The sequence below is a fragment of the Camelus ferus genome, chromosome 32 (assembly GCF_009834535.1).
Source record: "Camelus ferus isolate YT-003-E chromosome 32, BCGSAC_Cfer_1.0, whole genome shotgun sequence".
In the NCBI taxonomy this organism is placed as follows: domain Eukaryota; kingdom Metazoa; phylum Chordata; class Mammalia; order Artiodactyla; family Camelidae; genus Camelus; species Camelus ferus.
This window is the reverse complement of record NC_045727.1, coordinates 17,794,412-17,822,395: the sequence shown is the minus strand read 5'-3', so window position 1 is coordinate 17,822,395 and position 27,984 is coordinate 17,794,412. Positions and strand designations below refer to the sequence as shown.

General features: G+C 50.6%; 1 protein-coding gene across 6 annotated transcripts in view; it reads left to right on the top strand.

Moving 5' to 3' along the window:
• Positions 1-854: 854 nt before the first annotated feature.
• The window catches only part of CMKLR1 (chemerin chemokine-like receptor 1), a 44,177-nt gene continuing 17,047 nt past the window's right edge, over positions 855-27,984 (top strand). Inside the window, exons 1-2 of one of the 6 annotated variants that reach the window (XR_001364871.2) lie at positions 855-1,681; positions 1,912-2,212. Coding sequence is in view for 1 of the 6 variants with exons in the window: in XM_014551905.2 (XP_014407391.1) it covers positions 12,914-12,931 (18 nt within the window). In the remaining 5 variants the exon portion in view is untranslated. Of the gene's footprint in view, positions 1,682-1,911; positions 2,213-12,794; positions 12,932-20,689; positions 20,840-22,013; positions 22,411-26,067; positions 26,191-27,984 lie in introns of those variants that run through there. The other 5 variants (XR_004316538.1, XM_014551907.2, XM_014551905.2 and 2 more) reach the window with 5 other exon arrangements.

Sequence of the window (27,984 nt, the reverse complement as noted above, 5' to 3'; positions counted from 1 at the left end):
GCCAGACACTGCTTTGCGCTGGGGACAGAGCAGCGGACAAAACACAGTCCCTTCCCCAAGGAGTTCCCAGAGCGAGGGAGAGAGACACCCTAACAGGCAGGGACAATACTGCATCAGTGCCGTGAGGGAGGGGACCCCAGAGCAGTCCCCCAGGGGCAGGGAAGTTTTCCCCAGGAGGTGGCCCCAAGCTGAGGTATGAAGAGGAAGCAGACGTCTCTTGGAATAATAAACAGGTTCATAGGAATTTTATATAAGAAAATTATTGGACAAGTGTGCAATGGTGTGTTTCTTTTGGTCAAAAAGCTGGAAATAACCTAATCGTCCACTCCTAAAGTATCGATTAGATAAACTACATGGAATCAATGGAATAACTAGCAGCTGTTAAAACAGGGTAAGATATATATATGTATAGCACAGGGAACTATATTCAATTTCTTGTAATAACATAATGGAAAAGAATCTGAAAAGAAAAAATATATATGTATGTATATGTATAACTGAATCACTTTGCTGTACGCCTGAAACTAACATTGTAAGCCAACTACACTGCAATAAAAAATTAAAAAAAAGATAAGATATGTAATATATATATATCATATATAGTCATTGAATATAAAAGCATGTTACAATATGGTACATACAATATGACTGAACCATTTTACATTTATATATAAAATATATGTGTGTGTGTTCGTACCAAAGTGTTAATGATATTTATCTCTGGGGAGCTGGGTTGAGGATGAAAACAATTTATATTTAAACCACACAAAGTCTGAACATAGTTCATGGTTTGATGTCGTTAGTTAGCTCTCTGGAAATGGTACGTTACGTGTATTCTAATTATGTATAAGGTTTTCACTTCCCTGTAACACTGACTAAAATCACACATTATAAAACATTTTCCTGATTGTTCATTTGCTACTTAAAAAAAAAAACCCCTCATTGCTGTTTAAAAAAAAAAAAAAGTGAAGCGGGAGGTCATTAGGCTGTGAATAGGTGCAGGAAGCAGGAAGGGCATCCAGGTGGAAGGAACAGCATGCACAGACGCCTGGGATGAGGAGGTGACCCAGGGAGCTGGGATATCCGGCAGCCCGTCTGCTAAGTACGTAGCCGTCTGGAGCTCCGGAGGTCCTTGCAGGGAGCAGACGCGCTTCCCACGGCTGCCCCGGGGCCGCATGTGCTCCTGGTTTGCGCTCAGACGGCGGGCACGGCTCCCAGCCCCGCAGAGGGGCGGGCCGTCCCCGTCCCCGGCAGGCTCTACCACCAGCCACCACCCACGGGCGCCGGCGGCCTCCCCTGCGGCCCCCCCCCCCCCCCCCCGCAGCTGGCCGCCCCCGCCCTCGGTCAGCCCAGCTTCCTGCCCCTCCCTCTCTCCTCCCTCCAGCTGTTTCTCTGGCAGCGTTCTGTCCCATTCAGGGCAGCAGTCCTGGTGAGCAAGCAAAGCGCTCAGGACGCCCCCGGCTCTCCCCGGGAGCCTCTGGGAGATGAGGATGTTCTGCGGGGCTTGCCTCTGGGGTATTCGGGGTGGGTTTTGAACGAACTGCTTTCCAGGCAAACGGCAACAGGCAAAGAACGGTGTGATTTCGAGAAAGAAGTCGGGGAACACGGGTCTCCTGCGCAGCCTCGAGTGGCCTGAAGTCACGGGATTCTCAGGAAGACTTGGGCAGAGACCAGCCACAAGGTATCACTCTTGGTTTTGACATCACCCAGAGGGGCCAGCAAGGGGAGAATACTAGTAGAGAGAGAAATTCTTTGGTTTTCCATAAAATGTATTTTTGTCGGAATGGAAATAGCTCTCTGATGACTTTCAGATTTCAAAGTAATGCAAGCTAATTGTGAGGTTACCATAGTTAAGAAGAGGAGTGACCTGAGCATTTCCCTTAGGACTCCGTGCATGTCCACATTTTACAGGTGAAGATACTGAGGCTCAGACTGGGGAAGGGACGGGCCCAGCCCTGCGGAGATGGTGAGATGGGAATGGAATGGGGGTTTGCACAGCCCGCCTCTTAGCCACGGGACTGTACCACCTTTCCGCTCCAGAGATGTACCACCTTTCTGCTCCAGAGATGAAAGAGGAGGTTCCCACCCCGCAGGTGGATTTGCAGGTGTCTCTGTTACTTGCTCACTCACTCATTTTACCTATGACGTCGGTTGAGTAGCTACAACGTACCAGATCTGTATGTGTATCTCAACGTGGACGTACACACGTTTTTCCAGGCTCTTGTTTGGTACCCTACCTTGTCCTCAACCGTGGATCATGCCCATCCTTCCATATGATCTGTGTTCTTCCAACATACGTTTTAATGGCCTCACAGAGAGGATGACTTGGCATTGATTAACCATTCCTCAATGAGGTTGCTTCCTTCTTTATTATTATTGTTGCTATTGCTATTATTGTTGTTATTAATGGCACTGCAGTGGCTGCTCCTAGCACGTCATGTTTGTGTGTTTGTCTGGCGAATGCCTTTCCAGAGGTAGAATAGCTGGCTAAAAAGTTTGCCTGTTTCTAAGGCTTTTGAGGCACCTGGCTACGTTGCCCTGGACGGCTGTGCGGGCTTGGACTCCCCTGGCACAACACTGGGGTGTGATATTCTCACAGCCTCACCTACACTAGTTGCTACCCGTCTCCTAAAACCTCCCTGATGGGAAAAGTGAGAGTCACATCTGGCTGCTTGACTTTGCGTTTCTTTGTTCATGCTGAGGATGCTTTATAATCTTATTGTTCCCTTTTATGACTACCCTGTTCAAGCTCATTCCCATGTTTTTTCTCGTTGGCATGTTTGTCTTTTTCTTATTGCTATTCAAGAGTTCTTTGTATATGAAGGATCTGAACCCCTTGCCAGTGATATCTGTTGGAAATATTCCACTCCCCTGTCTGCTTTCAGGCTAGCACATTTATTTATTTATTCATTTTTTATCCCTCTTTTTTTCTTATTTTTTATTGAAGTGTAGTCGATTTACAATGTTAGTTTCAGGTGTAACAGCAAAGCAATTCAGTTATACAGATACACACATGCACATATATATTTTCAACTTCTTTTTCATTACAGTTCATTACAGGAAATTGTTTATCTGTTTTATATATAGTAATGGGTATCTGTTAACCTCAAACTCCTAATCTATCCCCCCTGGTAACCACAGTTTGTTTTCTATGTCCGTGATCAGAGTAGCACATTTTAAATGGGCAAGCCATTCAGATCAGCATTTTGCAAAATTACAAGCAAACAGCATGTTATTATAATCAAGTAACTGCTACTTGATGGCAGTCTGATCTCTCTGACCTGTGCAATTTTCAAAGAGGTCAGCGAAGAAGTGGCCAGGCCTTGGGTCTGCCTTCTCTCTCTGTTAAGGGGCCTGGCCCCTACTTCCCTTTTAGCATCCCCCACCTCCTTCCCTGAAGTTTTTGCTGTCTCTCCTGCTTCCTCCAAACTTGCTCAGAGGAAAGATTCCTCTAAATGCCTCGGTTGCTGAGATGAACACAAACGGCTCATCCAGGACTCGGCGGTGGGAGGAGGGTATCTTGGTATTTTGTTAAGAAGGTTTAATTCAAACCAGTGATGCCCAAGTGGCGGTCAGTCATTGAGAAGCCCATGGAAGGAGTTATCTCTGAAGAACAGGGACCTTCTCTGGACCTCCAAAACTTTAGGGAATAGATAAATCTGACTTTGGGCAAGTTACTCCCCTCTCTGGCTTGACACCTTCTGCAAAGTTCCACCTGCCAACCAGTTGGGTCAACACCTGTCCACTAGACTCTCCTGGTGCCTGTACCCACCCCCCTCATCACAGCCCCTCTCACACTGTGTTATAATTGCCAGTCATCTCAGTCTGTCTCTCCTGCTAGCCTGGGGGCTCCTTGAGGCCAGACTTGGGGTATTATTCTCTTCTTGTGCAGGACCTCATTTGGAGTAGGTGCTCAGTAAATGTTCATTGAGGAAATAAAGTCACCAAGCCTCAGTTTCTCCATCTGTAAAATGGGATGGGGAGTTAGACTGAAGTCTCATCTCTTAGGTGTTTACTCAACTCCTCTCAGTTTGCAAACCACTGTATTGCCATGATTTTCTTGAATCCTCGCCGTGGCTATATGATAAAGATATTCTTAACATGCCCATTTTACAGACCAGGAAACTGAGGCCTGGAGAGGGGTTCTGATGTTAGATGCCCACAAGAGGCAATAGAACACTGTGACCCTGGGCTTGGGCTCTGTTGGATGAGTTAGAACCTGCCAGCTGAGTGTTTGCACAGCTTTTCTTTATGCCTCGATTTCTTCATTTATTAAATGTGAATAGGAGTAGTAACTACACCATAGGATTATTATAAGGATTAAATGAGAACTCACATGTCGAAGACTGAGCAGCGGGCTTCTCATGACATAAAGGGCTCTATAAACTCTTGCTGTTATGTGATTATCATTTCTGTATCGCCATGCTGCCTACACCTGTGACAGCCATCTAAGCCAAATAGAAATGATTATTGATTTCTTTAGCAGTAGGTTATTACCACTTAGGCTGCTGCCAGTGGATAAGAAAACCAAAAGCCGATTTCATCTTGTTTGAGCTCTGCTACATGGGTGTGGTTCTCACTGTCAGTTTCACAGCTACAAGTTAGACTCAGGGTTTATCAAGTGCAACCGTGGGTCCACTACCCTCAGAATAATTATGAGTGTTTCTTAAAGCTTTGGGTTTTTGAGTGAGAATCTCTGAGGATGAGGTGTGAGAGTCTGTATTTTGAATGAGCACCCTCGATGATTCCGATGCTCCCCAAAACTTGAGAAATCACTGAGCTGGAGTACTTGAAATTCTTTCCTTTTTGTACTTTGTTGAGGTTTCTGGGTTCTTTGCTGCATACAGAGGCTTCTTTTTTCCTTTCTAAGCAAATATCTACATACTTCTGTGAGCCTACATGCCCTGTGTCAGCAGCTGAGGCCAGGAGGCATGGTGAGGAAGAAGCGAAACTTGGTCATGTACCACAGAAAGTCAGATCACATTAGCAATCACCCAGTGTATGGGTTCTGACATTATTTTAAGCCACAGAAGCCTTTCCTCTGATGAAATATATGGAGAAGTACAATCTGAAGACAGATAAAATTTGTATTATTCTAGTTGAAACAGAAGCGGAGGACTCCAGACAGCAGTTCAGTCAATATCAATGTCACTGCTGAAGGGCCTCTAGAAATACCCTCTAATCTCCAGGGGGCAGGTTGAAAACTGCAAATCTACTTCAAATGGTTAAGACACTCAAGTTCTTAAGCATTGCTGAGCTTGCTGTGGGACCTTAGGCAAGGTACTTTCACTCTCTGGCCATCATCATCTCATTTGTAAATAATGAAGTTGAATGTTGTATCAGTCAGGGTAGTAGCTGTAGTAACAAATAGACCCAAATGTGTATAATGGCTCAGACAAAGCAGACATTTATTATAAGGCAGGTATTTGAGTGGAGGATGGTCCTCTTTCAATCAGTGATTCAATGACCCATCTCACATCCCTACTATCCCTTGGACCTCACCACTGATAAAAGAAAGCATGGAGAGGGCATATTTGCTTCTTAATAGCCTTGTACCATGTGTGAGAAATAGTCATGTCTTTAGTCTAGTTGTAAAGGAGGCTTTGAAATGTAGTTCTTGGCAAGAAAGATGAGAGCTTTCTCATCAATAGCTGTGTACCATGGAAGGGAGAATAAATTTTTGTGGACAGCTAGCTGTCTCTGCCACAAATATGGTGACCTCTTGGGTCTCTTCCAGTCCCTGATGCTAACTTCTAAATTTTCATTAGTTTATCTTAAAGTTAACATGGTGATGTTGAGGCCACAAATACTTTCCTATTCTCAAGATAATCCCCTGTCAAATATACTGAGTTAATTCCCACATTCCATGCCCCTAAATATGGATTTTCCTGGAACTTAGGCAATGGCCATTCTCCTTCCCTCCTGGAAAAAAGGAAGCAAATATAACAATTTTATTGATCAGAGGCGCATTGAGCCAAAGATTTTCATATGCACTGTTTCATTGAATCCCCCGACAACCCTCTGTGGAAAGGCTTCATGGTTAGCCTTCCTATTTTATAGATGGAGAAAATGAGGCTCAGAGAGGGAAAGGGGCTTGCCCAAAGTCACACAGCTCATAAGCCAAAGAACTGGGATTTGAACTCATGAAATCCTACTCCTGATCTAGGGTCCCTTTGCCCATTGGAGTGCATGTGTGCGAGGGTACGTGTGTGTGTGTATGTGTGTGTGTGTGTGTGTGTGTGTGTGTGTGTGTGTGAGTGCATGTGTGTGGTTAGGGTAGGGGTTTTCCTCTGGCTGCATTCCCCCAGGGCTGGGTAGAGGGAAGTGGAAGTGAAGGAATCATTGTTCAAGTCCCCAGAATGGGCCAAGCGTGCGGATGAGAAGGCAGCTGGTGTCTGTCTTGGGCCGAGGAGGTCCAGCAGGACTACATATTACAGTCACTGGCCAGAAAAAGGAGAAGGAGATAGCGTGTAAGGACACAGGCTGAGGCCATCTGTGGGTCCTGGGTGACACTCAGACCTTGACTGGGCCGGGCACGTAGTGGGTGCTTGAGGACAATTCCCCGTGTGAATAAATCCACGGACGAGTGAAAGCTGTATCCATGTGAGAACTTAAGATGGATCAGGCCTGGTCCCTATTCTTAAGGCCTTTGGGGGAGAGGAGGCAAACTTGTAGCATACACTTTTATTCAGTCGCTCAACAAACGTTTATTAGTACCTACTCTGTCTGGCACACCATGAGGTAGAATAATGCAAAAGACAGGGTTCCTACCCTCATGGGACTTTGGAGGGGCCAGGGGGTAGTCGCGTTTGCCTACATTTTAGATTTGAAGAAAGTGAGGCCCTGATTGGTTGAGTGACATTCCCCAGGTCACCTGGTGACATTAGGACCTGGGGCGCTCGGCTTCCAGGCTGGGACTCCTTATACGCCCCCAGCTGAGGGTGAAGCCCTAGGCTTGGGCCTGGGATACAGGGAAGGGGCCCTGTGGGTTGGCAGTCCCCCGGGACATGCTGTTTTCAGGCAAAATTAGGAAACCAGTTAATTTAACTCATTTCTCTTTTGGAACCTCTGTCGTTTTGCAGGTCTGAGCACGAACAAGATAGAGAAAGAATAGAATTTCTGGCCCTGCTGGATGGAACCCGGAGGCCAGGTTAATTCTACACAGTGCTGTCAAAGAAAGAAAAAAAAAAAACTTTTGTGGAGGAGGGGTTATGTATTTTGATGGAAGCACTGGGGATTGAACCCAGGACCTTGTGCATGCTAGGCACACACTCTACCACTGAGCTGTACCCTCCCCTTAAGAAAAAATTTTTTTAAATTTTATCTTTTAAATTGAAGTGTAGTTGATGTACAATGTCAGTTTCAGGTATCCAGCAAAGCAGTTCGGTTATACATATCCGAGTAGCAAACGTGCTTTTTTTTTTTTTTTTCAGATTCTTTTCCATTATAAGTTATTACAAGAAATTGAATATTGTTCCCTGGGCTCTACTGTAGGTCCCTGTTGTTTATCTGTTTTGCACATAGTAATGTGTAGCTGTTAATCCCAAACGCCGAATTTAATGTCTGGTTGGCATTCGTTGTCAGCGTGACGTGGCCATAGCCACCCATCTGCTCAAATCCTGCTCCTAGGTGTCTTCATCTGGGATGTGGGAACACTATCAGGGCCTCCTTCCTAGGATTGTTGAGGGGGGTGGTGCCATGAGTTAATAGACATCAAAATACACGTGAGTACAGCGCATGGCCAGCTCAGGGAAGCCATTTCTGTTTTTATTCTCAGGAAATTGGGCATTGAAATTTGCCTTTGTACCATTGGGCTGATTTTGGGATCTGGTGCCTTGTGACTTTGGGTTCCCAGGGTAGAAAAGGTCATCTCGGCCAGTATCCTGGCTTCATGCCTGGCCCTGTGGAGAAGTCCTGGGCTCCAGGGGTGGAGGTGGTCTCCCCCAACCACAGACGTGCTCTGGCAACCTTGGAAATGTCAGCAGCTGACTCAGCAGGGGGGTCAGCTGCTGTCCAGGCAGAATTGTCAGAATCACTTCTGCTTTCTTGGGGTACTTGACTTGGGTCCTCTGATCTTAATCGCAGGCTCCTGCTGGGGGCAAGCTCTTGTGCAAGGAGGTGGGTGGGTGGGGTGACTGGTGCGAGAAACAGAGGCTAGCACATTCAGTTTTTCCCTCTGGGTGTTGGGGGTCAGACACAGGAGACAGAGGAGGGCTGCCGGGGTGCAGGCAGGGAGACCCGGGTTCTAGTCTTGGGTTTGGCACAAGCCACCGGCGTGAACTCCAGCAAGTCACATGACCTCTTTGGGCTTCCGTTTTCCTCTTGTTTTGGAGCCGTTGAGAGAGGGTGTGCAGTGACCAGTAAATGATCCGGGGTGGCGGTTAAGGACGGGGGACATTCAAAATACTCCCATCCTGTGTTACGGGAATTTGTTTGAACAGCTGTCAGAAATTAGGAATTCCTGAGTGAGAGATGAGCTAAGAGCTCGGACAGCCAGTATGAGAGCCTGTTGCTGCTATAACAATCATCACAAACTTTGTGGCTTAAAAAAATACATTTTTATTATTGTACAGTCCTGGAGATCGGAAGCCTTGAATGAGCTTCATGGGGATAAAATCAAAGTATTGGTAGGGCTGTATTTATTCCTTCTGGAGGGTCTAAGGGAGGATCTTTTTCCTGGCCTTTTCCGTCTTCTAGAGGCTGACCATGCTGGTTGACTCACGGTTCCTTTCTCCATGTTCAAAGCCAGCAGCCACAGGTTGAACCCTTCTTACACTGAATCCCTCTGACCCCCTGCCTCTCTCTTATTTATTAAAGACCTGAATAGTAATGACATCGGCCCCACCTGGATAATCCGGGATAATTACCCCATCTCAAGGCTCTTAATCACATCTGCAGAGTCTCTTTTGCACGTAAGGGAACACAATCTTAGGTTCCGGGGGTTAGGACGTGGGCATCTTTGGGAAGTGCCTTATTCTGCCCACCCCAGTGTGGACTGTCACATTGAACGGCATCCATCAATTTCCTGAATTTGGACACTGAGAGTTCAGATGGGGGCCATCCAGGTATTCACAGTTGGCCCCATGGAGCACTGACCAGTCAGGACAGATGTGGGTGTAAACAACCAATGAGGTGTATGGGGTGATTATCAGGCCTGACCGAGACCCCAGGCGTTGGCATCGCTCAGGCTGGATTCAAATCCCCGCTCCACTACTTACAGACCTCGCAGCTGTGAGCAAGTGAGTTTTCTCATCTGTGAAATGGAATGGAACCATGCACACCATGGGGCGGCACTTAGGAGAAAAAAGAGCGTCTGAGTTAAGTGCTTAGCGTGGTGCCTGGAACTTCTGCTTTTCAGAAGGGAAAACGGAAGCTGAAAAAGTGTCTAAAGGATTTGTCTAAAGGAGCCCAGGAAAGGTAGTGAGTCAGGACAGAGCCTTCACTCTACCAGCATTATCTGAGGACCTACTGTGTGCTGACAGTAAGGATAACAGGGAGAGACAAGCCCTGCCCTCAGGGGGCTCCCAGTTGAGCTGGAAGACAGGTGTGTAAACAGTGTGGGGTCCATCTGGCTTTATGTCTTTAACGGCAGGGTGCCTGGGGCCATTCCATCTAGCATCCATTCCGGTCCCGGGCCATTTTGACTGAGAGCTTGTTGTTAAAGACACTCATATTATTAGCACCTGCCTGATGCATCCAGGGTGCAAAGGACCACAGGAGCAAAGAGGGGGTCGCTTTAATGGGGGAAGCCTGGAAACAGAGCCGGGAGAAGGGAGCATGTATTTGAGCTGGTTCCAAGCATGAGTTAGGCTTGAGTGCCTGGAGGAGAAGTTGGCCAGAAATAAAAGATATTGACTTGATGAGCGAGGGGTGTCTGGTGCTGGTGCGGCGGATGGAAGCAGGGAGCGGCCGGAGGGAGCCCGGGTGTTCTGCAGGGCCTCGAAGGTCCCACTCAATGTTCTGGGTGGCCCAAGGCGCCCCATTTCACTAGAGCAACATCTTTTGTCCCCAGACCTTAAATGCTTAAACTGGAAGGTCTGGATGATCGAAGGTTCCAGACAATCCCAAGCAAACTGAGTTTGAAATTCCAGCTTGGCAGAGGGCGTGTCGGTTTGTGGCTTTATCTCCTGGGTTGTCTGATCCAGAAATCAGCTCAGAGAGGAGACTGTTTCTTTGCATTGGTGGCTTTCGTGGCTGAAGGCTGGGTCCCCTCTCCTAGCACGTCCAGGACTTGCTGATGGGTGTAGGCACGGAGCTTGGGAGAAACGAGGTGTTTCCTTCAGGAGCGAAAGAGAGTTGATTTAGGACGGCAGCTGTGTCTGGGCTGTGATGTGTTTACCGAGGGGGGAGAGGGACTTGGCCACTGCCCGCTGGAGCCAGATGAACCAGCCTGGGCACTGAGGGTCCGCTGCCCGCCCCCGCCCCCCCCCCCCCCATCGCTGGGGGATTAGAGCTGACTGACGTCAAGAGTGGGTCTTTGGGGAACGCGGGCAATTTTCAGTCTCTTTTAAGACAGACGTGATTCACGGGGGGGCCTCTTTAACTGCCGAGGATTTGGGTCAGGAAGAAATAGGGCATGCCTTGAGTAAGAATGGGATGGCCACCCGTGGGTAGAAGCGGGACTCTGCCAGCTCATGGACCCATTTTGAAACTCACTTCTGCCGGTTGCTGGCTGTGAGATGTCAGAAAGGACACTTAACTGCTCTGAGCCTCAGTTTCCTCCACTGCAAACGGGGCGTCGTCATGAAAGAGCTTTTCTGACAGAGGGGCTGTTGGGCGGCTTGCGTGAGATTCCGACTGGCACACAATTGGAGCTGAGGACCAAATGCGGCCTGAGCAGGAGGGCCTGGCTCTGGGGGTGCGGGGAGAAGCGGGGACCGGGAGTCCTGAGCTGCGAGAGGCTGGAAAGGCCAGGTGGGCAGGGACTGGGTAGAGACCTGGGGTCCCCGGCCTGTCTTCCCCAGGGAGGCGGTGGGGCCTGTCTGGCTTACACGGGCCTTTCTTTTCTTGTGTTTGCCCCCCCTCCTGTGAAAAATCTCAGACATGAGGGAAATCAGAAACAGGGCTCTGAGGAAGGGCAGCGCAGCTTCCCTGAGCCCAGCTGGGCGATGGCCTTCACCTCCCCATCACTGATCCCTGGTGTGCCTGGGGGAGGGGATTCCTCAGGCTGGGGCCCGGGGCCTCCCCCTGTCCCACTGGGCTGGTCCCTGTTCCGTGCATTCTGCTCACCCTCTATTCTCAGCCCTTTCCCAGCTCTGGCATCTCACACCTTCCAGGGGGCTGGGAAGCCAGCGAAGTTCTTCCTTCCAAGAGCTCTGTGTGTTGTTTCTCCTGCCTGAAGGGACAGGTAGCTTTCATTCTCTAAGGCTGGACTGGGCTTCTGCCCAATTCCACCGCCAAGATTCTCTTCGGGGGGGGGCCAGGCACTCCTCTCCTGGGGATCACGCAGACTCGTCAGAAACGTGGCAGGTGGGGCAAACGGTCCCATTTTACAGCTGTGGAAATTGAGGCCCCAAGAGAGGACTTGTGCTCACTCCTCCTCCATTCTCTGACTCACAGCCCCACTGTCTTGGGAATGCATCCTGCCTCCAGCGGACTTAGCTTTATGTGCTTTGGTGAGGCTCTCAGTGTAGTGATTCAGTTTGGTGTTAGGTAGACCTGAGTGCTACTGGGTCCATTTTTCTCTCTCAGCCTCAGATTCCCTACTTATAAATGAGAGTGAAGGCAGGACCTGCCCTGGGTGACAATTAAAGGAGATAATCCTTGTAAAGGGCTTAGCCCTGGGCCCTGCACTTAGTGGGTTCCTGTAAAGACTCTGGGTACTAAAGATGGGGTATGTGTGAGGTTCCTGGTAAATACTTTTTTTTCCCGTAAATACTTTCTGGAATGAGATTGAATTCTTTAATCACTTCCACTTCTGCTCCAACCCGCAGCCTGTCAGCAGCTCATCTTCTTTTCCTGTAAATGATGACACACAGAGACGGAGGCTCAGAGAGGTTAGTCAGCTCCTTAAGGACACACAGCTTGGAACCGAGGGAGTCATGCTCCTGACATCGCACGCTTCGCTTGCCTGGGCACCACCAGGGCTCTTGCTTTTCTTCTGGGCCCTTCTCCAGAGCCCACCTCCCCTCCTCTTCTGTGATTTCTAGGCCTTTCCATTTTTGCCGCAGACCCTCCCTACCCCAATTAGGGCTGTCTCATAGGCCTTTGATAGCTCGATGGAAACTTAGATCAGTCTCATGCCCCATTCCCTCAGAAGCCAGTTTTCATGCAGATGTTCCGTTGGAAACCAAAGCAGTTAACTCTTTCACACCAAGGTGTTTGCAACTGATGACAGCTCACGGGAGAGAGGTTTGTGAATATGGTGTCTTAAACCAACACGGAGTGTCCACGATGGTGGACCCTCAGGCAGTGCGGACACAGGTGAGGGGAGCCTTTGGCCCCGGGATCTTCCTGGAGGTCCTGCTCCAAGGACCTGGGGACAGGCAGCTCCTGAGTCAGTTCCGTCAGAGAAGTTTGTCGTTCCAACTTCCTACGCCTCCACTGGGGCCTCTGCTCTGCCCTTTTCTTGTAGGTGGAGTGGCCAGAATTGCGTTAACTATTTTTTTTTTTTTTTAAACGTGACAAAGCTACACATCAGCAGAGCTCAGAGAAGCACAGGAGGCCTGGGATGCTATGGGGGTAAGTGTTGCAATCTTGGCACACGCCCCATCTCCACTGCCTTCCTGGCGCCCTGCAGTTTTCTCACACAGCCTGCGGGCCGAGCTGGTTAAGGGTGGTTCAGGCGGTGCCCTGCGACCTGAAAGAGGAGCCTGGGGTCCCTGTCCTTTTCTGCTGAACTGGTAAAACTGGCCTCGTGCTCGTAGGCATCCTTCCTTCCCTGTGTGGGCGCTGGAGCTGGTGCTCGGAGACCATGCAGGGTCTCATCAAGGTGTGTTTGGAGGGGCAGGAGGGCGTGGTGGTCGGAGCTTCTGGAATCCGGCTGCTTGGCTTCAAATTCCTTGACTTCCCAGCTCTGCAGCCTTGGTTTCCTCATCTGTGAAATGGGAATGACGCTGCCTTGCAGGAACTTTGGGGTGGGGGATCTCGGGGAGGGCGTATTTTATTTTATTTTATTTTATTTTATTTTTCATCTTTGTCATTTTGGTGTTTGCCACCAACAGTTGTTTGAAGGAAAGAATTTGGGGATTGGGGAAGTTGAAATTGGGCGTTTGCATGGGGGATGCGCTTAGCTGGAGGCCCAGAGCTCAGTAAGGGCGTGGCATTCGCTTCTTCGTTGCTAACTGTGTCCCCAGCGATGGAGTGGATTTAGTGAGTAGCTCTCTCTCTTTCTGCTTTCTGGCTGTGGGGCTTTGGCAAGTTGCTGCCCCGTGTTCTTGAAAACTGGGGCTGTGGCAGCTCCCTTTCAGGTGGTGGTATGGACGCAGGGGTGACGTCAAAGGTGGTCCTGGCTCCTTGGGTAGCAATAATTTCTGGAACCATCTGAAAGGTCTCTTTGGGCATCACCTGGTTCCCCAGGGGTGGTGGTGGCCAGCTGGTTTCTCCAGGATGTCATATGAGAAGGCTAGGGGCACCCCAGACACTCAAGTTCCTTAGGGGGCTCCAAAGCTCATGGAGTGCCAACAAAGGCCACTGTGGGGAGCCAGCTCGAAGGCTGGCTGTCCCGACCCCGACTCCTCAGTGCACTTCCTGTCCCTGAGACCGCTCCACCCCTTCTTGCTCTCCCTTCTCCCCTTCCTCCTCTCCCCATCTCCTTCCTTTCTTCTGCAGCCTGTGCTCTGAGCCAGCTGCCATCTTCCAGAGCTTGAGTGGTTGGAGCATCTTTGGGCAAAACCCAAGCACTGACCTGTCCCCAGTGGAAGGGTTCTCAAGGTCCTAGCTGCTGACTGCACGCTTGGTGGTTCTTCCCTCTGGGAGTCGGCTGTGGTCGGGGGAAGCGTGCCTCAGCTACCCAAGAAAGGTGCCCCGGGGGCATCCACCATCCCCACACCCAGCACATCGCGGGCACGCAGTGCACACTAGTGAGGAAATGAACACATAAGCCCCAACAGGAGAGGGCGGCAGCCTCAGACTTTGGAGAACAAGAGCTGGAGCATCACTTGAAGCCCCCTCCTTTCCTTAGGGAAAGACCAAATCCTCACTAGTTATTTTGAGGTTGTACGCTTTATTTTTAAAACACATCAAGTTCTTTTGAGCGCATACCCTTTGTTTAAGCATGGGAATCTTGAATTCAGGGCCGTCATATTTCTATCCATTTCAAGACCAAAATTGTGTCCCCCAGAAATCTTCGTCTCAGCTCCAGGAAGAGGCCCCATCGTCTGATCCCTGTCTCTGTGGTTCATTTGGAGAAACTTGGGGTAGAGAATGCGTGGATCACCAGGTCTGAAGGGGACACTCACAGACAATGGAGTCCTCTTCTCTTGCCTGGCCATTGTGTACCTGAGGAAGTAGAGGCACAGAGAAGTTAAGTGACTTTTCCAAGGTCACACAGCAGGCGAGGGCAGACCCAGAGCTGGAATCCAGACAGCTTTAACCACAACACTTGCAAAGATGCCACTTTGGTGAGCCCCATTTCTGTCTACCCCTTCCATCTACAGCTGGGCAGCCAGGACACATTTCCCAGACAACTGAGACCCACTTCCATTCATAGCCGTGTCTTGATCACAGTCAGCTTCCAGGATGAAGAGCCATCAAGAACCCAGCTGGCACCTGGGGCCTTGAGGATCCTTCCACCAGGGAGAGGAAAGTGCCTGGTTTTGTCCAAAGATGAAAACTTTGGGGTCCCCCAGCTGAAGCCCCAAACCTCTGTCCTGGGCTGGGTGTCTGGACATATTGGTCTTTCTGGAACTGGAAATGGCCCCATGTGCCTCTTATCTGAGGCCCTGGGCTGTCGGCCAGCCTCTTTCTCCCAAGTGTTTCCCCTCGTGCCAAGTCTTCACCCCTTGGCCCCCGTGCCTGTCTGCGAGGCAGCTGTTGGCAAGGATCCTAGAACTCGTTCCCAGAAGAGGAAACTGAGGCCCAGAGGTGATGCCAGAGAAAGAGGCCTGATGTCCAGTCCATGCTGGCTCCTGAGCTCAGCCGAGCCTGAGCCCCCAGTCCCCCATGCTGAACCAGAGCGCGCCTGCCTTCGAGCTCAGTGTCGCCTGAAAGATTCGCAGGCTCGAAGCTCAGAGAGGGGAAGAGATTTCAGGGCAGCTTCTCTGAAAAGTAGGAGCAGAGTTGGGACTAGAACTCAGGTCTCCTACCTCTTGTAGGGTTCCCTCGGGGGAGTATTCAAGGACCGGGTGTGGACAGGAAAGACAGCTGTCTGTCTGCTGGGTCTGTTTCCCCTGATGTCAAACAGGGGGGTTGACAACCCCCGCCTCTTGGAAACTGTATGTGGCCAAGTGGTTCCCAGCCTGCAGAGAAATGAAAAGAGAAAACACAGACCAGACAATGATTTTTTTTCACAAAGTGAAATGTTTTCAGCTGTGAAAGATGAGTCTCTGTCCTATGGATTTTTAAAAAAATTATTATTGATGGGTAATCGATTTGCAATGCTATGTTAATTTCTGATTTTTGTCGATATTAACATACTGACGTAGCGTTTTTTCCTGAACTGGTGAGATATTGATAAAGGACAGTTTTAATTTTCTGTGACCTGACTTGGCAAACATGAGAAATTGGCGACGCAGGGGACAGTCTCAGAAGTGTTGGGGAGATGTAACTGGTTCACAATACCCCACAGTTTGAAGTTCACTTGTGCTGAAACTGTCTCTTGGGCGGGCTCCTTGGAGGTTAGGGAGGGCAGGGGTGCGGCTGAGGTGGGGCGCCCAGAAAGGACAGAGAACCAGGGCGTGGAGGAGAGGGCTCCAGCTGCTAGCACTGGCGCTGGATGGCAGAGGGGAGGAGCTACCTGGCACCAAGTGGGTGCTGGATGGGGGCAACAGGTTGAAATGGTTGCCTTGTGAGCGTTCTGTTCGTGACTCAGAGTCCAGGCAGCGGGCGGGGAGAGAGGACTGGGGATGAGAGGGTAAGGGTGGAGATGCTGACCTTGGGTGACAAGGACGTAAGTGGAGGGTGGTGGGAGGAGGAGCCGGAGGGGAGGCAGGAGCCTACTCTGGATGGGAGGGAGGGTGAGGTTTTGGTGGGGAGGGGGCTGTGTGGGAGGGGTTGAGAGAAGGGCTTTGGGGGGGATCCACCACAGAGGAATGAGTAAAAGAAAGTTCCAAGAGTGGCTTCTGGATGTCCGTCTTAGGTGGGGTTCCGCAGCAGGGGTTCAGGTGAGGTGTGTCTCAGGCAGGGTTGGGATTTGGGTGAGCTGACTGAGGCAGGGTCGTGCAAGTTCAGGGTTGGATCTCCTCTTTATGGAAAATGTTGATATTTCGCCCGTCATGCATCTAACACATTAGTTTTGATTTAAAAATAGTGCATTAAAGTATTCTTGGGGGGAGGGTACAGCTCAGTGGTAGAGCGCATGCTTATCATGCACGAGGTCCTGGGTTCAATCCCTAGTACCTCCATTAAAACAAACAAACAAACAAACAAACCTAATTATCTTCCTCCCAAAATAAAAACACCAAACACAAGCAAAAAAAAATATTTTTTTTAAGTTTAAAGAAAAAGTATTTTTTTATCCCGATGAGTGAGTTTTGGGGGCACGCCATTAAATTTGCCTTCAAGGATTGGCCAGGGGGAGGAGCTTAGCTAGGAGGTGGTCTCAGGTGGAGACCAGCCTCAGCCTGATCCCAAGGGGAGCTCTGAAGCCTGAACTGTGCCCCATGGCAGTCGGGGAGAAGCAGCTCCTGCTTGGCTGCAGGCGATTCTCAGGAGAAGAGGGCAGCTGTGAGCTGGGGGTACCTAGCATTCTCCGCAGCTGTGGGACAGGTGCCCCCCCCCCCCCCAGTGGCAAAGGGGATCTGGACTGCACACCACCACCTTCTGCAATATCCTTTGCGGTTCTTTGAGAGATGGCAGCGAAGATTTGAATTATTTATAAGTGCTTTGGGCTGTCGGACTGTGTTTCTTTGAGTGTGACTGTGCTCGAGCTTCGGGGCCCAGCTTCCATTCCTGTTATAGAATGGATGCATGAGTGAATGCTTACAGCAGGGAGGGCGTCCTGGCTTTGGGGGAGGGGAGCAGGAAGGCGGGCAGAGCTAGCATGGATGTGGGCATCGCCTGAGGGGTTGCCGGCTCATTTCCTTCCAGAGTGGGAGCTGGGGAGAGGAAGGCCAAGTGGAGTAAGGGGTCGGTGATTCTGGCCACGCAAGGAGGAGCAGAGAGAGGGAGGAGGAACCTGGCTTTGGGTTTCTTAGGACTGAGAATTAGATCCTTGGGTTCCTAGCTGCTTGCCTGGTACCTGGCAGGTAACATGTGCTCTGTGAGGTTTACTGAGTGTATAAGTGAGAACTGTGTCGTCTGTCATCAGATATTTATGCCTCAGTGTGAAGGAAGCTCTGAGAGGAGGTTCTGTACACTCACACTCCCGTATGACCGGGACAGTGTCATAGAACTGTAAGAATCGTAATCACATTTGACAATGCTAATAATGGAAACGGTAGTAGATAACTTCCTGAGAACTGAACGTGGGCCAGGCTTTGTTCTAGGTGCTTTGTAGTCCTTCTCTTATTTAATCCTAATACCAACCCTGTGAAGTATGTACTATTACTGTTCCATTTTACAGATTGGGAAACTGAGGCACAGAGAACTTAAGCAACAAAGAAGTCTCACAGGTAGTCAGTGGCAGAACTTGGGTGGTCTGCTCTCTTCACTATCACATGTCGAGCATGGCTTTGGGTTCAAGTCCTGGCTCCTCCATTTTCTAGCTGTGTGACCTTGGATGAGTTACTTGACCCCTCTGAGCTTCAGTTTCTTCAACTGTGAGGTGGGGATAGTAATCAGGGCTCTTGGGAGGCTGGAGCATAGTGAGGGGTGAGGAGGATCCTGAGGGCTGATGGTGATGGTTCCCACGGCTCAGCATTATGGCGGTTTCAAGGGTCCCCACTTGTGGTTACAAACCGTGGGGGCCCTCAGAAACCTACACCAGTGGAGACTTTGCCAGGGTTCTTGTCAGGAGGGTGAGGAAGCAGGGAAGAGGGAGACAAAGGCTCCTCTGTCAGCTACTTGGGGCCCACCCCAAGTTGGGAAGATGTGAGTACTACAAAGAGAAAGATGAGGAGTGCCTGGGAGTGGGGTGGGCACCCCGTTGCCCACCAAAATTTGTTCTTCATGAGCAATGGGTGGAAAATTACTTTGGATCCTTTCCAGAGGGGCAGGGAAAGCTCAGGCCAGTTCATGGAGGAGAGAGGTTTCTCCACACCCCAGGAATGTGATCATGGCTTTATTTTAAAACAGAATAGAAGCAGAAAAAAGCTTCAAGTTGGTGGTTGCTGGGGGCTACTCCGGGCTGCCAAGCCAGCTCCAGAAAATGGCTCCTCTTGGGCTCGGGGTCCAGGCTCTGAGATCAGGGTTGACACCAGAAATCTGCTGGCTGGTCGGTCACTACCCTGTTCTCCATGGAGCCTGTCTCCTCCAGCCTGACTGACTAACTGGGAATCTACAGGGTCCAGATCTACCCTTTGGGGTTATCGAGGGGGCTTGCATGAATTTGTCTCTCTCACGCTGTAGATAGTTTCAGACATCTGCATAATCTATTCCTTGGCAAGGCAGGGACTGACAGTCTACGTGGCTCTGAAGCATTTTCTTGATGGATTAAAACACAGCACAGCCAGTACAAAGAGGCGGGCTTCAAAGTTGTTTGCTCATCATAAAGAAAGGGTTTGAGAGCCCCAGCTGCTATTAAGAATAAGTGGGAAATGACACACACACACACACACACACACACACACACACACACACACACAATGATTGATTATAACATTGTAACACATACATGATGATGAATTGTAACAATGAGAGACTGGAAGTAAGCCAAGTGCCCATTTGCAGAAAACTGATTAATTAAATGATGGCAAATCCAGTAATGGAATACTATGCAGCCATGAAAAAGAATGGGTACTTTTTATAGACTGATATTAAACCATCTCCAAGGTATATTGTAGGGTAAGAAAGGCAAGTTGCAAAATAGTGTGGGTAATATACCAATTTTTATGCAAAACAAGAGAGAACTTAGGATATATATTTGTATTTGCTTAAGGAAACTCTGGAAGGATACATAGTAAACAAATACAAGGAGATGGGAGCAGAGGGGACTGGGCAGATGGTGGCAGGGTGGGAATTAGGATTTGCTTTTTAACCTTTTTATAATTTTAGATAGTTTTGAACATCACCAGTTAGATAGAGTCAAAAATTGAAATAAAAAATAGCCAAATTAGAATTGCGAATGGATGCCCATTCAGCTAATAGTAAATGCCATTATGAAGTATTATTATAAGCTCTAATGTCCGTAACTTCCATCACCATTGTCTCCTTGACCATCACGTGGACACATTTGGGATTTTAAACCTAGCTCTACCTGACTCCGCCTTCCTTAATGTTACAAGGAGAAAGTTTCTTCCAGCCCACTTAAACCTAGACGGAGAGGGTCCTGTTTGAGGCTCATGCAGACCCACTCCTCCCTCCAGCATCCGTGTCATCCTGGTGGCTGAGATGTGATTTGTTTAAAAACAGATTTAATTCTTTGCGAAACTGAACTTCTCAACCAAAAATCAACAGTGTCCAGGTAAAAATTTTAACTGGAAGCAGGTGATGTGTGGCAAAGATGGCATCTGACTTTGTGTTTACTAATGAGTGACATTTTTCTGTCGAAACTATGATTATTTGTCCCACCCCAGAGGCAATGACCTGAATGGAATGTCCGAAAGATAACTTACTCCGGAATGCTTCTGTAAATACATTTCAATAAACTGTGAAGATATTTAATAAATATAGTATTTATACTAAAAAAAAGTCACTTGACGTAGGGGCACTTGATGTAGGGGTCAAGAGCGTCCTCTATAGCATCCTGTTTCTATAGGACATGGTAACAGACAAGCGAGCTGGGGGTAGTGAGTGTCACGGCCCCCAGGTCCGTCCCCAGCTGGTGTAGAGCATGGCTGTGTTCTCGCATTTGCTGCAGAGAGTAACGTCCCACTGACCATTGCTAACAGCATCAAAACATCACTTCAGAGCGACAGCGTCAGGAAGAATGCCCTGAAGGCCACTTTCCCAGACATTCTAGAAATTTCATGTTAAGCTGGCCATGCATCATCACCCTGGACGTCTAGACCAAAGCAAATAGTGGCTCCTTCCCTGGCACGTCTGGGCGGGGCGACAGCAAGGGGGTGGGGCGCAGGCGGTGGGCGAGGGGCGGAGCGAGCACGGGGCGTGTCCTACCGACCGACTGGCCCTCTGGACCAGAGCTGACCGCTTACAGGGAGGGGTGTTCAGGCCGCCGGTGTTTGGATGCCTCTCCTGAAACATCTGGACCCTCAAGGCCTGACTGGTCAGGACATCACTGAGGATGCTGATCAGGGCATCACACTGTGTCCTTTTTACGCGGGCTTCGGGAGAAAGTCCTGTTCCTGGTCTGCAAAGTCTTCTTGTTTCCCAAAGTGGGTTTGTTTTTAGCCACGGGGCACGTGGACTCCCGGCACTGTTTTTTTTTTTCCCCCTAGACTAGGAGTCTGTGAGTCCTCTGCGTGGCCCACCCTTGTTAAGTATTTAGGACATGACTTATCGTCTGCATTTTTCCCCTCAGTCTTGGCTCTGTTTTCTGTCTCCACCCACGTTTCCCTTCCTCCTTTCACTCTCACTTTTACGTTTTTTTTTTTTTTGGATACGTGAGCCTCTCTGGAGCTTTTCCCCACCCTGCTGGACCAAGCCGATCCCTAAGCAAACAAACAATCTGACAAACCTGCAGGTAAAAAAGCGCCCTGTGTAGCGCCTCTCTCCCTGCCCAGGGAAAGAGCGGTCTCAACTAGTCGGGGCCAGCAGGTAAGGGGTTAAGAATGATGCAGAGGAAGTTCTGGCCAAGGTTAACGTGAGGAAGTGGCGGCTGCCAGGGGAAGGAGGTGGCCGGCTTATCCCGTGTGACCCCAGGGGGGCTGAAACCAGGCTTGAGGGAAATGTGGCAGGTTGCTGGAGTTCATTTTGAAAAAAGGAAGAGCTTTCTAATGACTTGCTGTTTTTTTCTAGAAGTTCGGCTCTGGGGGTAGGGGAAGAAAGGGAGAGGCAATCTTTCTCTGGACAATAGCAGAACCCAGGGAGAGTTTATTTCTGAAGCTTTTATTTTTGAGCAATGATTCAAGGGCTCAGGGGATGCCAGAGGGGAGGTCCTACGTGGAGGGTCCCCTCAATTTCAAGGTGAAACTGAGTCTCAGAAAGGCAAAGCCACTGGAGGGCTACCTATGTGATGTGATGTCTTGTGTCTTTCTCTTCCCACTACAAAGTAATCCCCGCAGGCACCGGTTTTTGCCCACTCCTCTCTCTATAACACCCCCACACCTAACACAGTGCCTGGCACAGATTTGTTGAATTTAATGGAATGAAAATTTAAAACCAAAGTTTTTATTTTGTTTGTTTGTTTGTTTTTTTGTGTGATAGCAGAGCTAGAATACAAACTCAGTATTATCTGACTCCAGAAGTAGGCGTCTTTGAGCATCACAGCCACGGGGTGCCTTTGGGGGAGCAGGGATTTTTAGACAGGTAGGGCCACTTACCCATCACGATTTGCCCAGAACATTCTGGTTTTAGCACCAAAAGTCCCGCCTTTCAGGACATCCCCAAACTGGGATGACTGGCTAACCTATATTCTCTGCATTTGTGATCGCATGTAAGTTTAACACCGGCCCACTTTGCGGACGAAGAGACTGAGTCTGTGACCCAAAATCTCACGAGCCAGGCTGGCCTTGGTACCTGGCTTTGCTGCAGCTGCATGAGGCTTGAGCTCTTCTGCTCCGGGCCACTTTCCTTTTTCTGTGGCACTGGGCTGGCAGACCCCTCCATCCTGTAGCGTCTCCAGCGATGGCTTTTAGGATTCTGAAATTTCCTCTGGGCTTCAACCGTCTGTTTTTCCTGTTGAGGGTGGGGGGCAGTCTTCCCAGTGAGACCCTTCCTGGGGCAAGGCTGAGCTTCTCTGCAGGGAAAGGTGACAGCGCAGTGAAGTAGTCGAGGGGGAGGGCAGTCCTGTCCCTCCCCCCAACCCCTCCTGAGCCTGGGAACAGGGTGGGATCTCATACTCTGCCGTCCTGGTTGCTGGCAGCAACGCCAGCCCTTCCGTCAGCTGCCTGGACTGGAGCCAGGCAATTCCAAGGGGCCAGAGCCTGCCTGGGTGCCCCAGGGGCCTTGTGCCTGGGGCTGGCTGCCTGGGCCGGCTGGGGCTGGGGCTGGCTCAGGGTTCCAGGACCTCTCAGGGGTGCTCCCAGCTGGATGGGCCCCTGCAGCCCCCCGCCTGCCCTGGATCCTGGCGTGTGGTGACTGCACTGATCAGAGGTAGGTGAGTTGGGTCACTGCTGGCTCTTTGAGGTGGCACTGTGGATATTCGAGACACTGCTCCCCTGCCAGCCCTGTGCACGGGCTGGAAGGGCGGGGGGTGGTCAGTGGGTGCAAGAACTAAGGGCCTGCACTCAGTGGGCTCCCCAGTGGGCAAGTCACAGAACACTGAAGGCAGTCACAGTGACTGAAGACGTGAGCCCCAGTGTCAGAACAGCCCAGGTTCAAAGTGTACACCTGCCCTCTTCCTAGCTGGGGGATTTTGGGCTAGTGGCTTTGCTTTCCTGTGCCTCAGTTTCCACATCTGCAGAATGGGAATGAAAATACCCACCTTGAAGTTTGGTTCTGAGGAGCAGCACTGGGTATGCATGCAGCTGGCGCCTGAGCAGTGAGTGTTAATGTCATTACTCCCAGCCTCTCGGCTTCTGTACCTCCCACCCCAGGGCTGCACCTGGGGTCCCAGGAAGACTGAGGGAGAGGCAAGGATGCTGCCTGAATGCGCATTACAGCCTTGCAGTCAAAGGGGCTGCCAGCTCACCCAGGGTGCTTGGAAGTGCTGATAAAGATGGAGGAACATTTTAAACAGCCATGTGGGTGGCAGCTGGGGTGCCTTGGAATGCGGGCTCTGGAGTCCCACAGATCCCAGTTCAAGTCCTGGCTCCACCAGGGCGGGCTGGTGATCCTGATCTGGTTCCTTTCAGAGCCTCAGTTTCAACAGCTGTTAAGTGGGGATACTAACCACCCCCTCCTCGGGGCGGGGAGGCTTGTCAGGATATGGGGAGATAAGGAAGGCCAAGTGCCCAGCCGGACGCCTGGCACATCTCAGCAGGATTGCTCTGTCTTCTTCTGTTACCACTTTGCTTCTGCTCTGCCTGCTTTTGTGTGTGGTGAGGCTGGGAGGAGAGAGGGGACAAGAAAAGGGCACCTCCAGCAGAGGAACCTCCAAGAGAAGATGCCCAGAGGCCTTGACCGCCACGCTGGGGGTGTCGGGCTCCTGGGGCACAAAGGAGGGGGTTGTCTTGGAAGGACCTGGGCTCCAAGATTCCCCTGGTGGCCCCTCCCTGACCCCAGCCGGTGGCTTCCCTTGAACCCTGCAGCTGTGTCCTGGGTCAGTTGAGCACAGGTCGCTGACCTCCCTCTGGTTGGGGAACAGAGACCAGTGCACACTCCCAGGGGCCCTCCCTTTCTCTCTCTCTAGCTTGTCTCCACCCAGCCTCCCGATCTGTGCTCCTTCTCCCCTTAACATCCTCTCTCTCACTCGCGCTTGGGAACGTCAATATCAGCACATGCGCACACACGCCCCCGCGTATATGCTTTTAGCTTTTTTTTTTCATCAGTAGTGAGACAACAAGAGCCAGGATCTATTCTAAGCGCTTGACGTCTGTCAAGTTATTTAATCCCAGAATAGTTCTCTAAGAGGTATCACTACTTCCTCCACTTTGCAGACGGAGAAACCAAGGCACAGGGCAGGTAAATGGTCCTCCCTCAGTCCCACAGCTAGCTGAGATTAAACCCAGGCAGCCTGGCTCCTGAGCTGGGCTCTCAACCCCGCCACCACCCAGCCTCGGTGAGAGCCTGAGCTTTGATGGGCTTAGTGTCTAACTTTCCCATCAAATTCTATTTCAACAAACAGCTCATGATTACGTAATAGCCTTATTTCCACACCTCCTCTCTCATACCCCTGTGACCCCATGATTGCTGCACACCCACACCCTAACTTTCTTTTCTGTTTCCTCCACTCTTAAATCTTCCCCTCTCAGGTCCAACCCGTTCATTTTAGAGACGTGGAAATGGAGGTCTGACCAGAGAGGGAAAGTTCTTGCCTAAAGTCACACGGCAAACCAGGGACCTGATGGGAGGGTTCTGTCGGTTTGGTCTCTAAACTCAGCCCTCAACTGCATTCCCCGGGTTTGCTGGAGTGGAAGATGGGGAGGGGGATCAAGTTGCATCCTTGAGATGTCCCCTCATCCCATCATTTAATATTGAACATTCTTTCCCTCTCTTCTTTCCCCACCCACAACCCCTCCAGTCTTGCCCCAAACCAGCCTGAGCCAGTGAATAGGGGCTGTTGGCCCCAGGCCATTGTCACTTTTACTGCAGTTAGTTGTGGGAGAGTTAAAAGTAGAACTCTAATGATGGAATTCTAGCCTCAATTTTTTTGTGGGGTGTAGGGGAAATGAATTTCTGGAATCCCCAAGTCAAACCCCAGAGCCTTACATCCATGCTCATCTCTTGGGGGTCTTCAGACTTACCCACCTCATACACCCATCCTAGGGTGAGCGTATCTTGTAATCTACTGGTCTGGCCACCCCTTGACATTGCCTCCCTCTGTCTCACCCCACCCCCCAGTGATGCCCAAGAATAGGGAATCAGTGTTGCCGTGGTGACCAGATTTCATCTGCAGCATCAGGGCTTCTGAGGGCAGGGGTTGGGTCTCAGCCCCTGGAACTGGCCAGTGTGACCCGCCTTCTCCCATGAAGACTCATCTCCGTGTATCTGGTCCCCACTCCTCTGCTCATCCAAGACTTTTCCTGGAGCCTTGGCAGTTGCCATGGAAACGGCTCTTGAGGCAAATCTGCCCGTGTGGTGTGGGCTGAGGAAAATGCCTCAAGAAAATGGGGAGCTTAGCAGACTCCCCCGCTTTCTGATGGGGCCGTTGATTTCTGAAGCCTCCAAAGACAGACACTTGTGGGGGGGCCTGGAGCTGGTGGAGGATTCTCGCTCAGCTCACCATGTCCTTTTCTGGGCTCTAGCCTACAGTCTTCCCTCTTCCAGTGCAGCCCCCCCCTCCCCCATCAGCCATGTGGGTTAGAGCTGGGGTCCTTTTAGAAAAATGGACATCTCTCTGCTTAAAAACCACCATGGCTTCCTATTGCTTATAGGATAAATTTGGTGGCTTGCCGGGGGGGTCTCATAACCCAAACCCCTCTTTTCTCAGCCACTGTCTCCTGTCATTCCTCTGTGCCCCCTCACCCTATGCACACACTCTAACCTCACATTAGCCACCCCTCTTTGCCCAGTTCCCTCTGCAAAGGTGATGTCTCCCTCCAGCGCTCAACTAAGCAAAAGCTTCCCAAACCTTCCAAGGCTCAGTTCAAACGTCACCTCCTCCAAGAAGCCTCCCCTGACTTCCCTGGACACCTTCCCTTTGCTTCCATGTCGTGTCAGACGAGGAGACTGAGGCACAGAGAGCCATGGTGACTTGCCCACCATCACACAGCTGGTGAATGGCAGAGCAGGGATTCAAACCCAGGCAGTCTGACTTTAGAGGTGTTTGCCTTCTTTATCACATATTTGTTTATCTGTCTGCTTCTCGTTCTTCCCTCTGGGGAATGGCAGCCCTCCAGGGAAGGAATGTGTCCTCTCTGTTCCCTGCTGTATCCCCTGGATCTGGCTCTGGACCTGGCCCATAATAGGTCTTTAATAAATGTTTCCTGGAAGGATGGAGGAAGAGAAAGAGGAGGATCAGAGAGCTGGAGGGAAGACTCCTGGGCCTTCTGAGATTAATTTCTGTTAGCCCAGTGTCAGAGCCATCTTGCCGGAAGTTTCTCAGCCTCCTGGAGGGTTTGAGTCAGCCTGCCTGGAAGGGGCCCCGCCTCGTCCTCCCTTTCCCTCCCTCACCCTCCAATAGGGCTTCTGTCTTCTGACCTTTCCCAGGCAGAGGTGCCAAACCGCACTCCTGGAACCCCGGGCCCACGCTGTGCACACTTCCTCCTGTGACAAGGCCATGGAGGACAATGTTCCAGGCCAGAGGCAGGGAGTCTCGGAAACATGGTGGCCTGGAGTGAACGGGGCCGTGGACAGCCCGCTAGGGGCCCAGGTGGAGCTGCTCCTGGCCAGATGTGCTGGGGCCTCGGTGCTACTCAGCGGACAAGCAGATGGGACACGGGAGAAGGCTGGGAAGGGGTCTGTGACCCGGTGTTGCAGCCTCCTGGTGTCCCCAGTTTACCCAAGCTTCCCTGACTTCTGGGGTTCCAGAGGAGGCTCATGCCCTGCTGAGTTCTCCTTGGACCCTAAAATGATGGACCCCACCAAGAGAGTGCGAACACATTTTCCAGTTTCACCTCTGTGAGATAAATCCCCCCCCCTTTCATATTAATAATTATTCATATTAATAGTACTGGTAATTGTGATCACAGGCATATGCCAAGCCCTTCACCAGCCACGCTTTACTGAATCCTCACAACCCCCAGAGAAAGATGCTATGGATGAGATGCCCGAGGATCAGAGAGGTGAAGCAAGTTGTGCAAGGTCACACAGCCTGCGAGGGCTGGAGCTGGGCCTGAAATGTAGTTCTCAGTGATTCCAGGGGAAACCAGGAGGGGAGAAGCCCGAAGTCCAGCCTGGAGCTCCTGATTATACCCGTTGCTTACCTGCTGGGTAACTTTGGGAAAGATCATGAACCTTGTTTGAATCTCAGTTTTCTTATCTGTTAAGTGGGCCAAAGAGGGAAGGACCACCACTTGAAATGCTACGAGTAGCTGGCTGTTTTGCTTGGTGCTTCACGGGGGTCATTTTCCTTCATCTTCACGGTGTGTGGGACCACTTTTATGTCCCAGACGCGGAGACGGAAGGTTGGCGATGTGGAGAATGGGCCCGAGGCCACACAACCAGAGCTGTCTGTTTGTTAGGTTTTAATGCCCTGTGCTGACACAGGTGGGGCAATGGCTTGTGTCAACCGAGGCACTTCAATCGAGTTGAAAAATGCTTTGCAGAGGCTCTGGCAGAGGATGTGGGGATGCCAGGAAGGGAGATAGGGCCGAGCAGAGAGGTGGGGTGGGAGGGGTGCAGGAGCCGCGACTTCCTCATCTGGCCCCAGGCGGCATCTGGTCTGGGAGGAGGAGCTGGCTGTGGCCTGGCTCCCAGCCCTCCTCTGCTTCCAGACACCATCCAGGCTCATCTTTGAGCTCTGTGGGTTTCATGGAAACACAGCCCTTGGCTTGGGGTCAGAATTTGCAAACTGGATACTCAGCCTGGCTTTCTCCCCACCATGGGGCAGGGGTGCTGTTGGTACTCGCAGATACGGCCCCATCTGATTTTTCTATACAAATGTTTGCTGAGCACCTGCTGGGCGCCAGGCACCATGTCCACATCATGATATGCTCATGATAACCCTAGAAGGAAGGTGGTAATGTCAGCCTCCTTTTACATCTGAGACTTGGAGGAGAGAGCGACTGATGTCCGCAGCCACTGAAGCAGGAAGGGCCTTTAAACCTGATCTGGCTAACTCCCAAGTGTGGGCTCTTCGCCTCTTGCAGCTTGGAGTCGGGGACGAGTCTGAGGCAACATTGTCACGATCAGAAATGACCCCAGACTTGGGGTCTTGGTGGTGGGGAGGCTTGTCAATTAACCTTGAACTACCAGCCCAGAGATCTTAGACCTGCAAGGGAGCCCAAGAGATCACTTCAGCCAGACCCCTTGATTTTCTGAAAGGAGGGTTTTTTAAAATTGCCATTTTCTAGGCAATCCTACTACTGCTCAGAGAGATAAAGCAACTTGCCCAGGGTCACACAGCATGGACCCGAGCCAGGCTGTCTTTTTATTGGCACAAGGCTGGGAATGGACGGACACTTG